At 34.6% G+C, this 15,258-nt stretch overlaps 1 protein-coding gene across 1 annotated transcript; it reads left to right on the top strand.

Moving 5' to 3' along the window:
* The first annotated feature begins 13,644 nt into the window (after positions 1-13,644).
* Positions 13,645-14,196, top strand: LOC145156750 (dirigent protein 19-like). Its single transcript, XM_079076005.1, has one exon. It carries the CDS (start codon positions 13,645-13,647, stop codon positions 14,194-14,196), a length of 552 nt encoding a protein of 183 aa, XP_078932131.1.
* Positions 14,197-15,258: the final 1,062 nt, after the last annotated feature.

Here is a 15,258-nt window from a genome sequence, read left to right on the forward strand (position 1 = left end):
TGAAATATCTCCCAAATCTCTCTAAGTATGTGAAATCTCTCCAAGTATGTGAAATCTCTCCAAAATCTCTCCAAGCATGTGAAATCTCTCCCAAATCTCTCTAAGTATGTGAAATCTCTCCAAGCATGTGAAATCTCTCCCAAATCTCTCTAAGTATGTGAAATCTCTCCCAAATATCTCCAAGTATGTGAAATCTCTCCCAAAATCTCTCTCGAACTTTTTATAGTCATCCGGGTCATCCCGACCCTTAACTTGGTCAAAAATCACGCAAAACGGAAAGATTTCTCGAAAAACAGCTATATAGGACCGAAACCCCTCTTAGGAACCGAAACTCCTCTTAGGAACCGAAACCCCTCTTAGGAGCCGAACCTCTTATGAGCCGAAAATATCAGAACCGAAAGTGTCAGAAGCATCTCGGACCGAAACCTCAGCAGACCGAAGCTAAGCAGCGAGGACCGAACTTCGGCTCCCATGCGAGACCCTCGCACCCCCCTACTTCGGACCTTCGGTCTTCCCTCCGACTCTCGGTTCCCTCTCGGTTCTTACACTCCTAAGAGCCGAACCTCGCAGGTTCGGTCCCTATTGTCCGGTTTTCGACTACTTTCGCCTCCTAAGCCCGTTTTTTACGTTTTTGACGGGATTTTTTCACCAAATTCATATTTTTATCATTTTTAACCCCCAGAACTATTATTTTAATTATTTTTCAAGGATTTATTAATTATAAATCATTATTTTACAATAAGAAGAGTATTCTACACCACAAGTGGGTCAAGTGAGCCCACTTGCCTCCTATGTGTCACTTTCTTATTGGTCCAACCTTATCCACATCACACAAACCAAGGCAAACATCCCTTCACCCTAGCCACTTGCTCCAGCAACCCTTCATATAAGGAAATGCCTGGGATTCCCTTGATCTTTTACTTCACCATCAAAATTATACATTTCTTAAACCATCAAGAGGGCCTCTTTTCTCTCAACTTTCAGCCACACTTTTGATGTGTTCTTGAGTCATTTATTCACTTATTGGTAAGTATTTCCTTCTAACTCAAGTGTTATTACATGTTTTCATAACACTCTTGGATTAACGACTCATATCTTCACACCAAAAATCGTTCTTAGGATCATCCAAAACTTCGTGTGTTCATCAAGTGATCTAGACTTGAAACTCATCATCTTCAACCTTCCACTCTACAAGAAATCATTCAAGGTGAGTTCATACCCCTACATTTTCTAGTTTTCTTCAGTTTTCAGGGGGGGGGGGAATACAAGTTAAAATACCAAAACATATTCAAAACTCAACTTGACAGCTTACAACAGAAAAGTTGTGACCTGTTCACGAACTGTTTTACCCAACTTAAACTTAATATCTTTCAAAACTGTTTAATATGCAAGTAGTTCAGGTTTATACCTTTAAAATGACTACTTTCACATCTCCATATGATTTTTCTACGATTTATGGTGATTTTTACAAAACTGCCTATCATTTCAGAAACGAATTCGGACCAGTCTGTGATTATGAACACTTTCACATAAGTTAGAGACTTCTAAAAATCATAATAAAAATTATGAATAAACTAGACACATTTTATAAACTCTCAGAGTTTACGGAGTTAGTTTTCGACTCCGTATGATTTTTCTATGATAATTTCAAAACAGTGCAGAAAGGATAAAAACTAGTTGCATAGTTTACCTTATTAATAACACTTTGTAGTATGTTGAGCAAAGTGCATAACAATAAGTTTCTCAATGTTTGGATGCATTCTTGTTAGTTTATCATCATAAACAGAAATTAGTCATTCATGTTAAGGTTTTTCCTCCATTCATTTCGAACACATATAATAAACTACATTAAGTATAGTTTATGAATTTTCAATAAAAGCATACTACATGGAAAATGTTTTACTCTCAAAACAAATGGGTTTTTCATATACTACTTAAACTATAATAGTAATAGTTTATGGATTTATATCACAAATGTATTTTCATAAAAGGTGATTTCACTTCCTCCACGGAAGAGGCTTTATACTCAAAACTATATGTAAACTAGTTAACGTAAGTTGTGAGACATTCTCCTTCGGGGTACTCTTAAGTACCACAGAAAATCCTGAATTAGTTATAACCAGAGTCTCTTGTAGGGAGAGCGTGATAATTGTGTATAGATCTATATTGGGATTGACAACCCACACCCATGCTGCTTGCATAAGTCCGATCGGCCGATCGGGGGTGACAAGCGTCATTTCGATTCCGACGCCTGAAGAACGTCGTAAGCAGGTTATTCTGTCGTAGTATGGTTATAGCGACTCACATAGGGAGTTAACAATCTTTCAAGTTTACAGGAAAAATTCTACTTTGAAAAGGGGTTTTACTTCTAAATTAAACGAGTTTATGCCGATTTAAACTTGCATGAATTACTCTAAGTATGGAAAAATACTTGTATATTCTCGGTTTTGACGCTTAAGGCTACATGACTTTTTATAAGGAAAATATTGGATTTTCTTTGGAAACACATTCCCATTATGAACATTATAAGCACAAAACACACACATATTCTCTGTCTTAACAATTAGGACTACATGACTTTTATAAGGAAAATATTGGATTTTCTTTGGAAACATATTTCTATCAAAACTACATTTCATCTAGAATTGTTAGACTTCAGCTATAATTGCTAAGTGTATATGCTAGAGTTATATAAGAATCTAGTCGCAATCGACCTAGAATTGGTGGGCCCGCCTTACTTTCTGTTCCTTGTTTGGTTGTGGACCTAGGGCAGACCCATTATATTTGACCGTTTATTTAACTTAAATTTTATATAACTTATATACACTGGGTGATTATAGAAGGAATCTACAGGTCTTTCTAGGGTACACTATTGTATAACTTTTTCAATTATATTTATGATGGTTGTATTTACTTTAGGCACTATTATACTCGTTGTTGTGATACTATACATGAAGTCCTCCACCCCCGGACGTTTCCGCCATCCTTGGTTTGGGGGTGTGACAGATTGGTATCAGAGCATTGTTTATACTGAACTAAGTATATCGAACCACATAAGATATACAAACTATAAATGCATTGGGACTTAAGTCTCTGATTTAAACATTTTCAAATAACTATACTTTTAGAAATAAATAGTTTCTTGTTAAAAGTATAAGTACATACATGCATACCGGTTTAGTGCCACGTCTAAGGAAAACACAAAAGTTAAAAATAGAAGAGTTGTGCAATGTGAATATGCCCTGGGATATGCAATCAAGTCTGGGAGGAATATAGTCTGATCAACTATATTCGTCCGAGAAGTGACTAGTATGTGCCGGGGGATAGTCATAGTGGACAACGAGTCTATCAACTTACCAACACCCATACCAGAAAATCGTTAACAACCAAACATAATATTTAAAATACTATAGGAGTATTTTGTGGTAGTATAACTTATGTGAAAACTAAACTGATTCTTGCTAGTAGGTCTACAATCACTAAATGGATACGCTAAAGTTATATATAACCTAGATATGTAACTAGTATGCACCATGTCATCATAAAAGTAACTAAAGAGGATCAAACCCCTATAAGTAATTCTAGGAATATAATTATTATATGCCTCTTACCTCACCCATATTCTCGCACGGACACCATGACAAGATCTTACTTACCGGGAGACCCCTACTTTCCGAACCCAGAAAGTTAGTGGGTGATGAGGAAAAGAGTCGAAGATGGAGCCAGAGGTCGACAACTCTCCTTACATAGCCAGGGCTCTCGCGAACCGCCTCGACTACATCGAACCTGTGCCCCGTTGGGCAGCATTGATCAAGGGATGGAGTCGCCATCAGCAACAGCAATCGCCATTTGGGGACGAATTGTCGAGAGTAAAGTTCATTTTACTCACAAGACCTGCTAGATTAGGCATATGAGTATGCGTTGGTGTTACTCCCCTCCATGTGTAGGCCCGACCCCGCGAGTTAGTGATTACACTAGTCGAAAGATTTGTTTGCGGTCCAAACCTTTCCTTGCAATAATGTGGTGTAGACCTGCATCAGGCTCAAAACCTTTCTCTAAAAGCTAAATATACTAGAATCATACAAATGAAAGGGGCATGCGTATTATTTTCATTGGGAGCAATACTACTAAGAATTCATAAGTTTATTATATATAGACTCTCGTTATGAATTGTTTTCAAAAGACACCAAAAACATTGGAACTCGATACACTCAGAACTAAGATAAACTGAGTGAGATAACTCCTGACGTATAAACCCTTATTTAATACTCATTATCATTTCTTCTTTTTAAACCTCATGGTTGAAAGGTGCCTTTCCATAGACCTATAGGGTGCGGTCATACCATCACTAATGCACCGGATCCCATCAGATCTCCTCATACCAGCACTAATGCACCGGATCTCATCAAAACTCCTCAACCAAGTGTGCACCGGATACTATACATGAAGTCCTCCACCCCCGGACGTTTCCGCCATCCTTGGTTTGGGGGTGTGACAGCACTTGCTGCAAGTGCAGATCCTCTGACCTACTGATTTTGAATCAATTGGTCTTACCCCCTTAGCAGTCGGTTGCGACTGGACTGGTCTCTTATCCCTCCTCTGAGTATCTGCCTCGGTTTCTCTCACATGCATCTCCAACTTAAGGTCGCAAGAGCAGGAGTCTGAATTGGTCTCGATGCAAGTAGTGGACACTCAGCCTTCATATGGCCCGCTTGGTTGCAGCTGAAACAGACTGGTAAACCCTTCGGGCACTCCTTCGTAAAGTGCCCTTCCTTGCCATATATGTAGCAAACCGTCCCCGACCGACAGGGACCCTCATGACCCTTACCGCACTTGCTGCAAGTGCGGATCCTATGACCTCCTGATCTCGAATCAACGGGTCTTACCCGCTTAGCTGTCGGTTGCGACTGGACAGGTCTCCTATCTCTCCTCTTAATATCCACCACGGTTTCTATCACCTGCAACTCACCCAATTTCTGTTACTGTGAGTTCGTCATGAACTCTATGATATCCTTCTTGAGCATACTCAAGTATTGGGTCATCCGTTCCTGCTTAGTGGATGCATACTTGGGGCATAACAGAGCTCTCGCGTGGAACATCCTGGTGATCTCAATTAGTGTCTATGTCGTCTGTCGAAGTGACATGTACTCCTGAGCCAGCCGCTCCCTCTCCACCAAGGGAACATACTCCTCACGAAACATCTTAATAAATCGGTCTCATGTCACTACGGCCTGCTCCACAGGTAAATAGTCAGTAGTTACAAACTTTCACCAGTCCTTCACCCCCAAGCGAAGTAGGTTCAACACAAAGCGAACCTTCATATCATCCGGATAAGGGCATGTATAAAAGAAACCCTCAATATCAGCGATCCACCTCATGGATGAGATAAGGTCCTGGACCCCATCAAAGTCCCTAAGCTTCGTGTTGTGAACTCTCAGTACTGCATCGTATCACCTCGTGTGGTCTCACAGCGGCAATGGACGCGATGGTTACGGCAGCAGCAGCCTCTGTGATGGCAGTGTAGCGCTCGTCAAACATCTTGATCATCGTGGTCTTGATAGACCCAAACACCTCTGGGATAGCCTCCCTGACCGTCGCGGGCACCTCTACGACAATGATCCTAAGGATCTCATCATCGTTGGTGCTCTGCCTCTCTGGATCGCCAGAGCTTGAACCTCGGGGTAACCACCATACTGAAATACACAAGGAAAAGGTCAAAACCGGTTAAAGTGCATACATACACTATACATACCTCATATAATTCCTTCGTACACTCGATATTCATTCTAAGTCGCATATGGATCATGTGCTTTCAGTAGTATGGGCCCATACTACTTTCCACACCTATCCGTAGTTGACTAAGACTTCTTCCCGGGGTCCTAATTACCCCAAAATCACCCCGCTCTCCTTGATGTGACACACTCACACTTATGTGCTCAAGGTACCACACCTAAACTCCTAGGCACTTCTCATAGGTTTCTCCCCAACCACAGCTCCACTCGGTAAGAAGTATCCGCTAATTTTGCTGATGGCCCCGCGTATACCAATTATACATAACCCATACTCGATAGACATTTGAATAAAATATTCCACCCTAAATCCACAACCAAAAAAGGAACATGAAGTAAGGCTAAATCTAGCATTCTAAGGCTATAAAATCCTAATTATGTACAACCATGCAGTATACCCAAAGCAGTTAGCAATCTTAGTTTCAACCCTAGCAAAGCATCCACAAGGTATCTCCTAGGCTACAAAGCATCACAAAATTAGGTAACCCTATCCTAAAATTCCTAAGCGATCCATAGCCTATTAACTAGCATGCATTTCTATCAGCAACTATAATATGACGTATAACACATATATCGATAATTTGGGAAATCACTTCCTCGAGCTCCGACTGACTGTACACCTTGATTCCTCCGTTCTTTTTCTTGAATTTCATTCTTTTTGTAGAAAGGTTATTATAAAACTTCCAGATCCTTAGTTTGAGTCTGGAATCCCATGAGTGTTCATCCAATTCTCTCAAATCAGGGCTCTGATACTTACTTGTAACATCCCAATTTTTACTATAAAATTTTTCATTTTTAATATATAAAATTCCTCAATATTATAAAAAACCAAGTCAACAAATCACAGGTATATCAAACACAATCATCCCAAATCAGAGTATCAAAATGCGGAATCATAGAAGTTTGTAAGCAAGAGTGTACAATCAAGCCTTCGCCTTTCCGCGATCATTAGAAGTACCTGAAACACATTTAATCCACAACTGTAAGCACGAAGTTTAGTGAGTAATTCCCAAAATATTTATACAACACAATATAATAAACAATTATGGGTTATCAACAACTCTAGGGATTTTCAGCAATCCCAGTGGGCTAATAGCATGCCCTTATGGATTAACAGCACGTTTCAGGGGTTATCAGCAACCCTGTGGATTTTCAGCAATCCCGAGTTATCAACAATTCAATTCAATTATAACAATAATTAACAATTAAGACTCGGCTGGTCACAAACATAAATATCACACATGTAATTGTAATGTAATAAAAAGACTCACCTCGTGGATAGCAGCTAAAAATGCAACAACTCACACACACAGGATAGGCATGTACAACGAGAACAAAAAGAAATAAGTACCCTCTAAGTCTACACCCTAAAACCCTAGTCTGACCCAAAAGTCAACCATGTTCAAGAGTCAACGTTAAACTCAACCTTAGTTTATTGTCATGTCGTGACCACCCATGGGTCACGTCGTAACAAAGTTAGGACAAAACAATCACGGAAACACCCCTCGTCACGACATGACACATACTCCGTCACGTCGTGAGAGTTGATCTGAACAACTTAGAACATTAAGCTCTTAATCCTTTAAGTCAATCCTTCAAACCTTCCAGAAGGTCTTCCCCAACCTAAAGGACCATAAAAATTGTAGCTTTTTAGTCATGCATGTCCAATGCATGACTTAAACACTAACTAGGTCAAATAAATAGAATATGAGGTCAAAACTCATGCTTGGAGTCCAAACCACCACCAAACTTCATATCTGAGACTTATGCTAAATAAAGGGCTTCAATGATCCATAAAGTCACTAACTTTATGGGTTTCATGCATTCTACCTAACCCAAACATGAAGAAAAGTGAATAAAACTTAGATCTAGCATGCTTAAATGAGAACGGCAAGAACTTTAGAACTTACAAAGGTCCAGAAACAATACAAGGTGGTGAGGAAGGGACTTGCTTGCCAAAGTAATGTATCCAAGGAACCTTCTTCTTCAGCAAGGAGCTAAAAACCACCAAAAAAGCTCTTCAAGGTCAACAATGGAAGCTAAATTCGATTTGGGCAGGAGGGAGGTGATGGAGGATAAGGGTGTGCTTTCCCTAGCCCCTCCCTTCCCTTAATTAGGGTGCAAAACACGGAATTATGGTTAACCCGTCGTCACGTCGTGACTACCTACTCGTCATGTTGTGACCCACAAAGATGGACATGCATTGTTGCATCGATGGTCACATCGTGAGGCTTCCTTCCTCGCGTCGTGATCATCTAAAAATTGTGGTTTAGCATCATTAATTGAAACAAAAGCATAAAAGGACCGAATACCTGAAATAGTTGTTACAGCTACTCAACATGAATATTGTTAGAGATTGTTTAATACAATCATATAATTATGTATATATGTTACAGAAAACAATTGAAATACTATCAATATACAAAAACAGAAGACTTACAAATAATAAATTATAGATTGTATCAAGATAGAGACTTGCAAAGCAATAGCCTACAACATAAATTCATCCCTATTAGTAAAATAGTTTTTGGACGTCTGAATTGAGGATACAACTATCTTCAATCAAGTTCTTGCACTAGAACTTGCTTTCTAATGAATCTATTGTATGTATTCATGGAATTTGAGAGAGAGAGAGAGAGAGAGAGAGAGTTTTAGTATGTGTGTGGTGGTCGTTCATTCAAGAGATCCAAAAAAAATCAGATTTGACTTCGTTAAATAAGAACGATCTGAAACTGTCAAATTACAGTATTGATAACTTCTGAAAATTAACCTTATCTGATTAAAACTGAAATTAATTAATTAATTAAAAAAAATTCAGATTATCTCTTAAGACCCCAAACCATCTTTTGACCATTAATATATAATTAAATCACTAATAGTCCACAAATAATTCAAAACCCACACCAGCCCACTTTATGTTCTTAATCCATTGTAATAAGAAAGTTTGATGTTTTGTGGGATAAATAATTTTGACAAAAGATTAAATAAACACCAACAAATATAATCTTATGATTATCTAAGGACAAAAAGTATAACGATGTTGAAACTAATACAAAACAACCAAATTTTGACTAACAATTCTCTTTTAAGCATTTCTTGTTTGTTCATCATCTATGTCAATAAAAATATATGCCGTAAAAATAATATATATATATATATATATATATATATATATATATATATATATATATATATATATATATATATAGGGAAGGGTTATGTGGAAAACAAAAAAACCCTAAAAATCATAAAAATGCATAAAAAATACTTAGAGATCACAAAACATTTTTTTGAATTTTTTTATGAAAAAATCGCAACTTTTTAATAAAATCGCTGGAAAGTTTTTTTTCAAAAAAAATTTCAGCGATTTTGTAGTAAAAGCTGCGATTTTTTCATAAAAAAATTCAAAAAAAAGTTTTGTAATCTCTAAGTTTTTTTTATACATTTTTATGATTTTTAGGGTTTTTTGTTTTCGATAATATATATATATATATATATATATATATATATATATATATATATATATATATATATATATATATGGTTAGGTTCATGTGAGACAGTCTAATTTATGAGACTGAGACCATTTTTTTCTACTGAAATATTATAATAGAGTAAATTACTGAAATCGTCCCTATGGTTTGGTCAAAATTTCGCGTTTGGTCCCTAACTTTTCTTATGCACTCGGATCGTCCCTGTGGTTTGATTTCGTTGCGTTTTTCGTCCCTTACATACATAAAACTAGGGATCAAACGTGCAATTTTGACCAAACCATAGGGATGAAAAACACAACGAAATCAAACCATAGGGACGATCCGAGTGCAAAAAAAAAAGTTAGGGACCAAACGTGAAATTCTGACCAAACCATAGCGACGATTTCAGTAATTTACTCATTATAATATTCTAATGTTTATAAAAATTTAATATGTGTAATATTCTATTATTCTAAAACAATAACTTTAACATATTTTACATTGAAATATTCGAAAACATATAATGTTAGAATATATTGTGTATTCTATTTTTACGAACAATAGAATATTAGAATATTTCAATAAAAAAATTTGGTCTCACGGTCTCACAAAATTATATTCGTCTCAAATGAATTCTTACACACACACACACACACAGATATATATATATATATATATATATATATATATATATATATATATATATATATATATATATAACCCGTCGGCGGTGAAATACATGAAGAAAAACAGAAAGAACCTGTCGGGAGTGAAATTAAGAAGGTTAATAAACGAATCCATAGCTCCTAATCATGCCATCATTCTATTTTGAAAATAACAGTTATTAAAAAATTTATTTTAATTTCGGGTATCGGATATTCAAAATGTCGAAAATTTTAGAAAATGACTATCCGAACCCGAATATGAAATTTTAGATATCCGAAATTTTGGATAAATTCACTTTGAATTTTTTTTGTTTTCGGATCAGATATTCGAATATCGATATTTTTGAAAACCCCTAAATATCATACCCCATGGCCTAAGTGTGAGTATAAATCGACAATGAAATTAATTCACAAAGATGATTTTCATAATTTTAAAAGTCATTGGGCTATAACCAAATAAATCAACAAGCCAAGTCACAAAGATGATTTTCATAATTTTAAAAGTCATTGGGCTGTAACCAAATAAATCAACAAGCCACATAGACAAAATTTGCAATTTTCTCTATAATTTTTAATTTTAAAAATAAAAATTATATATATATATATATATATATATATATATATATATATATATATATATATATATATATATATATAGAGAGAGAGAGAGAAAGCTAGGTTCATGTATTTAAAGTAATTATTGTGTTATTGTATGAATAATATAGGCCAATCATTTCAAAATGGTAAATATGTAATTATACATTTAATTAATTATGGTAAATATATAAATCAGTTAATATCCCTTTAATTTAGGAATATCAGTTTTAAGACTCAATTCCTAGTATATATTCTCACGTCCGCCTCTTCCCTCTTCTCTTTTATTCATCGTCGCCCCCAACCTTTTCCCTCTCATATCCCTCTCGTACACAATCCACTTCCGGCCGACCAATATGAAAATACATTTTTTGCCCTTTATGACTCTAACCCATTAACCCTAAGAGTGTATCCCAATTCTCAGCTTCGATTCTTCCGTTTGCAGCCGACATTCACGTTTCACAGTGGTTCTGGTTCGTCGACTCCACTCGCCGTATACACGCCTCAAAACACTACGTCCCCTGTTTGCTACTTCGTCGATGGTGTTATTGATTTCTACTCATCGACGCAACGTCGTCTCCACTCTGGCGAAGCAAGGCAGCGACGACTCAGGTCAGTTTTGATTTTTATGCCATTGTTTGAATAAGATGTCTTTATTGATTTCTTTTTTGAATCTGATTTCATAGGTATGTAAAATTTGTTCTTTGCTGATTTCATACACAGTCGATGTATTTGTTGATTTCATTCACAGTCGGTTTCTTTGTTTATTTCAAATCCTTATTTTATAAATAGTCGATGTTTTTGCTAATTTCATACACAACCACGTTTAAGTAAAGCTGGTTTGATAAACATGTAATCTGTTTTTTATCATAGGAGTGTGAGTTGTTGATTTTTGCTTTATGGGTTGTTCATCTGTTAGCATAGTTTAGTTAACATTGTATGGGTTTCATTATGCTTTATCTGATATAGATTGATTCTATTACACATATGGGTTTATCTAATTAAAACTATGTATCTATGTATCTGATTTGTAATAATATGTTTCTAGACGAATTGATGCAAACAGTTAGACAAGAAACAGAGAAGAATAACAATTGCAATGACAGTATGTTTCTAGACGAATTGATGCACACCAAGTGCTTGCTAAAATGTTTCAACTGAATGGTATTTCTTCGTTTATAGTATACTATCAGAAAAGAATGTTTTTTTATGATAATCATGAACATATACTGTTAGAATTCCCCGAAATAATATAATTATTGGTAAATGAATTCCAATTCTATCAGAATGGAATCACGAATTCTAATTATGTTGGAATGGAATATGGATATTTTCTCACTAATTTATTATTGGATTTGTTTCTACAGAAGCTGGTGCTTGAAGAACGGACCACGAAATTTGAACGGCGCCTCTTAGCAACATTATTCTTTTAGAATGTAGTAGTGTCTTTGTTAGATTTTGATGTTTTTTTTCCAGATTTGAAATTTTTTTAGTTTTATTCTTTAACAATAAATGTAATTCTTAGCAATTGTTACATGTATTCTATAAGAATTAATGTAATTTTTGTTTTAATTCTTCAATTGATGGTTCGAGAATTTTGTTATTCTACAAGAAATTTTTAAAGTCATGATCAAGAAATATATTCAAAAATATTTTTGTTATTTTATGGTTCAAGAATTTTTTTTATTTTTGAACACACTCAAACATATTCTGTCAGAATGTCCGAACTAAAAACCTTATAATTCGTAAAATCGGATTTTTAAAATTAATAGAATATATGATCTCTTAAAATATGCAAATTTCCTTTATTAAATCTATGTTAATTGACTAAAATATCCTTCTAGTTAAATTAGATGGTATTTTTCAATTATATTTAATTTAATAATATATATTAGTCACTTTCTTAAAATAAGTAAAATGATTGGCCCACAATTATGCATACAATAACACAATACTTAGTTTGAATAGAATAACCTAAGCATATATATATATATATATATATATATATATATATATATATATATATATATATATATATATATATATAATGTAATTATCATTTAATTAGTGAAAAAATCGAAAATATAAAATATGGTTTTTTACATTTTAAAATTTGAAGTTAAAAGGATTAATTGTGGTAGAGAAGGTTCGGGACCTAAATATGTGACAATTGATTGAAATCAGGATCTCTTCTGTGAAAGTAGAAATCAGAGGTTGAATGGTTGATCGATCATGACACCTACCAACTAAAACCAAAAGTTGTAAATAAAAAAAAATAAAAAAATAAAAAAATAAAAAAAATCCCTAAGCCTTTTAACTTCTACGTAAATACACCTTCAACTTCTAGTCAGTAGTCACTGCATGGAAAGTTGGTGTTTGTTTGACATTCGATGCCAAAATGAACACGCTAATTAACGTACTATTTTGATTTTAAAAGCAGCGTTTTTGTATATTAGCACTAAAAATGCATTGATTTTATGGTCTATTCTTATTAATGATTTTATGGTCTAAAGCCTGTAGAAATTATAAGAATCCAACATGAAAAAACTCAATTTAAAGGGTTTGAATCTCAAAAGATTATTATTAAGTTATCTTCATAAGGATAATTATTAGTTTATTAGTCTCTTTCATTAAATGATGTTTGATTTGAAATCAAACGATGTATTTCATATTTTGAAATGAAGCATATATATTTTACTTGTAGCTTATAAGAAAATGTGTTGTTAATAAAACACCATTTAGACACTTATTGCCACATTTATAAAAAGTCAACCAATAATTAACTATATATAATCATCTTTTTTGGAAAACAATACAATTTCAACCAATAAAAATATTTGGAATTTTAATTAGGGTGTTTATATGGTAAAATGAGGTGTCTTTATAAAAATGATACAATACTTATTTACCATTTTTTTGGTGTTCAAATAGACAAATAAATTGTTTTAAAGGTCCTATGATGAGAAAGACACACCAACAACCTAGGAAAATTGGCATTGACTTGTAGTCCATTCAAGACAGATTTTATCTTCTTTTGTCATAAAGTCTTGGTCTTTCATTATATATGTTGATCTTACCATGGTCTTTTGATCTTACCATGGTCTTTCACATTTGCATTTTGCAATGTCTTCCTGTGTGCATTTTTACTCAATTGTTACCATTCTTCTCTTTGCTCTCCCTCCACTTGAGGTCACCTCCCACCACCACAACCATAATGGACTCAAATCTCTTCATTTTGCACTTTTCCAACATGAAACCATAAACAAAACCGGTTACATCATTGTTAATGGAGTGGGTGGTCCACCTGTAAGCCAAACCACCACTCCGTTTGGGACCCTGTTTGCTTTTCAGGATCCCTTAACTCTTAAACCAAACTATACTTCCAAAGTTGTTGGAATGGCCCAAGGAACCTCGATCACTTCAGGACTAGATGGGCTTCAAAGCATCTCTATTGCCTCAATCGCTTTGAATGTGAAGAAACACAAAGGGTCTATATCCGTTGTTGGGGTCACGCATAACACCAAGCATGCAAATCACCCAGTTGTCGGAGGCACAGGTGACTTTTTGTTTGTTCAAGGTTATGTAACATCATCTCCGGTCAATCTTGTAGGTTTGACTGTTACGTACAAGATTGAGTTTCATCTTTATTGGCCTTATGCATCTTCTAAACCCTAAACTTCATCAAGAACAAATATTTGACTTCGTTGTTCGTAGAATTCTACATGAGATGGAAGGCTAGTTTTATGATTATGTTTTTCTTTTCCTATTGTTAAAAATAATACTTTTACCTTTTTAATAAGAACTAGTAAAGAACTCGCGGCTATGCCGTTTTTGGGGTAATATGGAAAAAATCGGCAAACTTTAAAAGATATGTGCTGAAATTGTAAATCACCATAAATAGGGAAGAAAGTCGACAACTCCTAAAATTAGATGTCAAAAGTGTACAACGAAAAAAAGGGACACTGGTGGAGAAAATCCAAAATGTTGTGTCAATAATATTAAAGTTGTTAACGTTGGGAAAATATGTTGGCAAAATTTTAAAGGAGGTTTTTTTGTGTTTTTTATGTTAAAATGTAAAACTTTTGACTACAAGGACAAAAAGTGTCAAATTCATTAAAGAATTGTGGCAAAAACACCAAAATGTAATACCTTTGAATATAAGGACTAAAAGTGTCAAAGTCATTAAAGATTTGTGGCAAAAACCTTAAGGCACAAAAACTTAATCAAAAGGCAAAAAATGTAAAAATTTTGACTTTAGGGACTAAAAGTGTCAAGTTCAGCAAACTTATGTGGCAAAATCCTAAAGACTAAAAGAATACTATTCCTAAGCTCCTTTGGATTTAATATATATATATATATATATATATATATATATATATATATATATATATATATATATAATAAGACTCTAAGAGCCTACTAGAACAATGGTTCTTTTTGTACAAACAAGCAAATTAATTCTGTGACTGCATATCTCTGCACGGCTTATGATTTTTGTTTTGTGGGTCCTGGTCCTAATAAATATATGATTTATAAGTTCTCCTGAATTGATGTGAGTAGAACAAAAAAGAAAATTATTATTAGAATTTTGGTAGGAAAACTCCAGGAGTCAAAAGTTAAAAGCAATCATCATTTGATGGTTTTAATGACAAGTCAGCATTCGACGAATTTTGATACTACTTTTTCATTTTTTATTTCATCCTAATTGAATTCCAGATAAAAATAAAATCACCTAGT

Source organism: Lactuca virosa, chromosome 2 (assembly GCF_052849685.1).
Source record: "Lactuca virosa cultivar CGN04683 chromosome 2, Lactuca_virosa_CGN04683_v6, whole genome shotgun sequence".
NCBI lineage: Eukaryota > Viridiplantae > Streptophyta > Magnoliopsida > Asterales > Asteraceae > Lactuca > Lactuca virosa.

What these genes read in the sequence shown, in the direction of transcription:
- LOC145156750 (XM_079076005.1), top strand. Translation starts at nt 13,645, where the DNA reads ATGTCTTCCTGTGTGCATTTTTACTCAATTGTTACCATTCTTCTCTTT.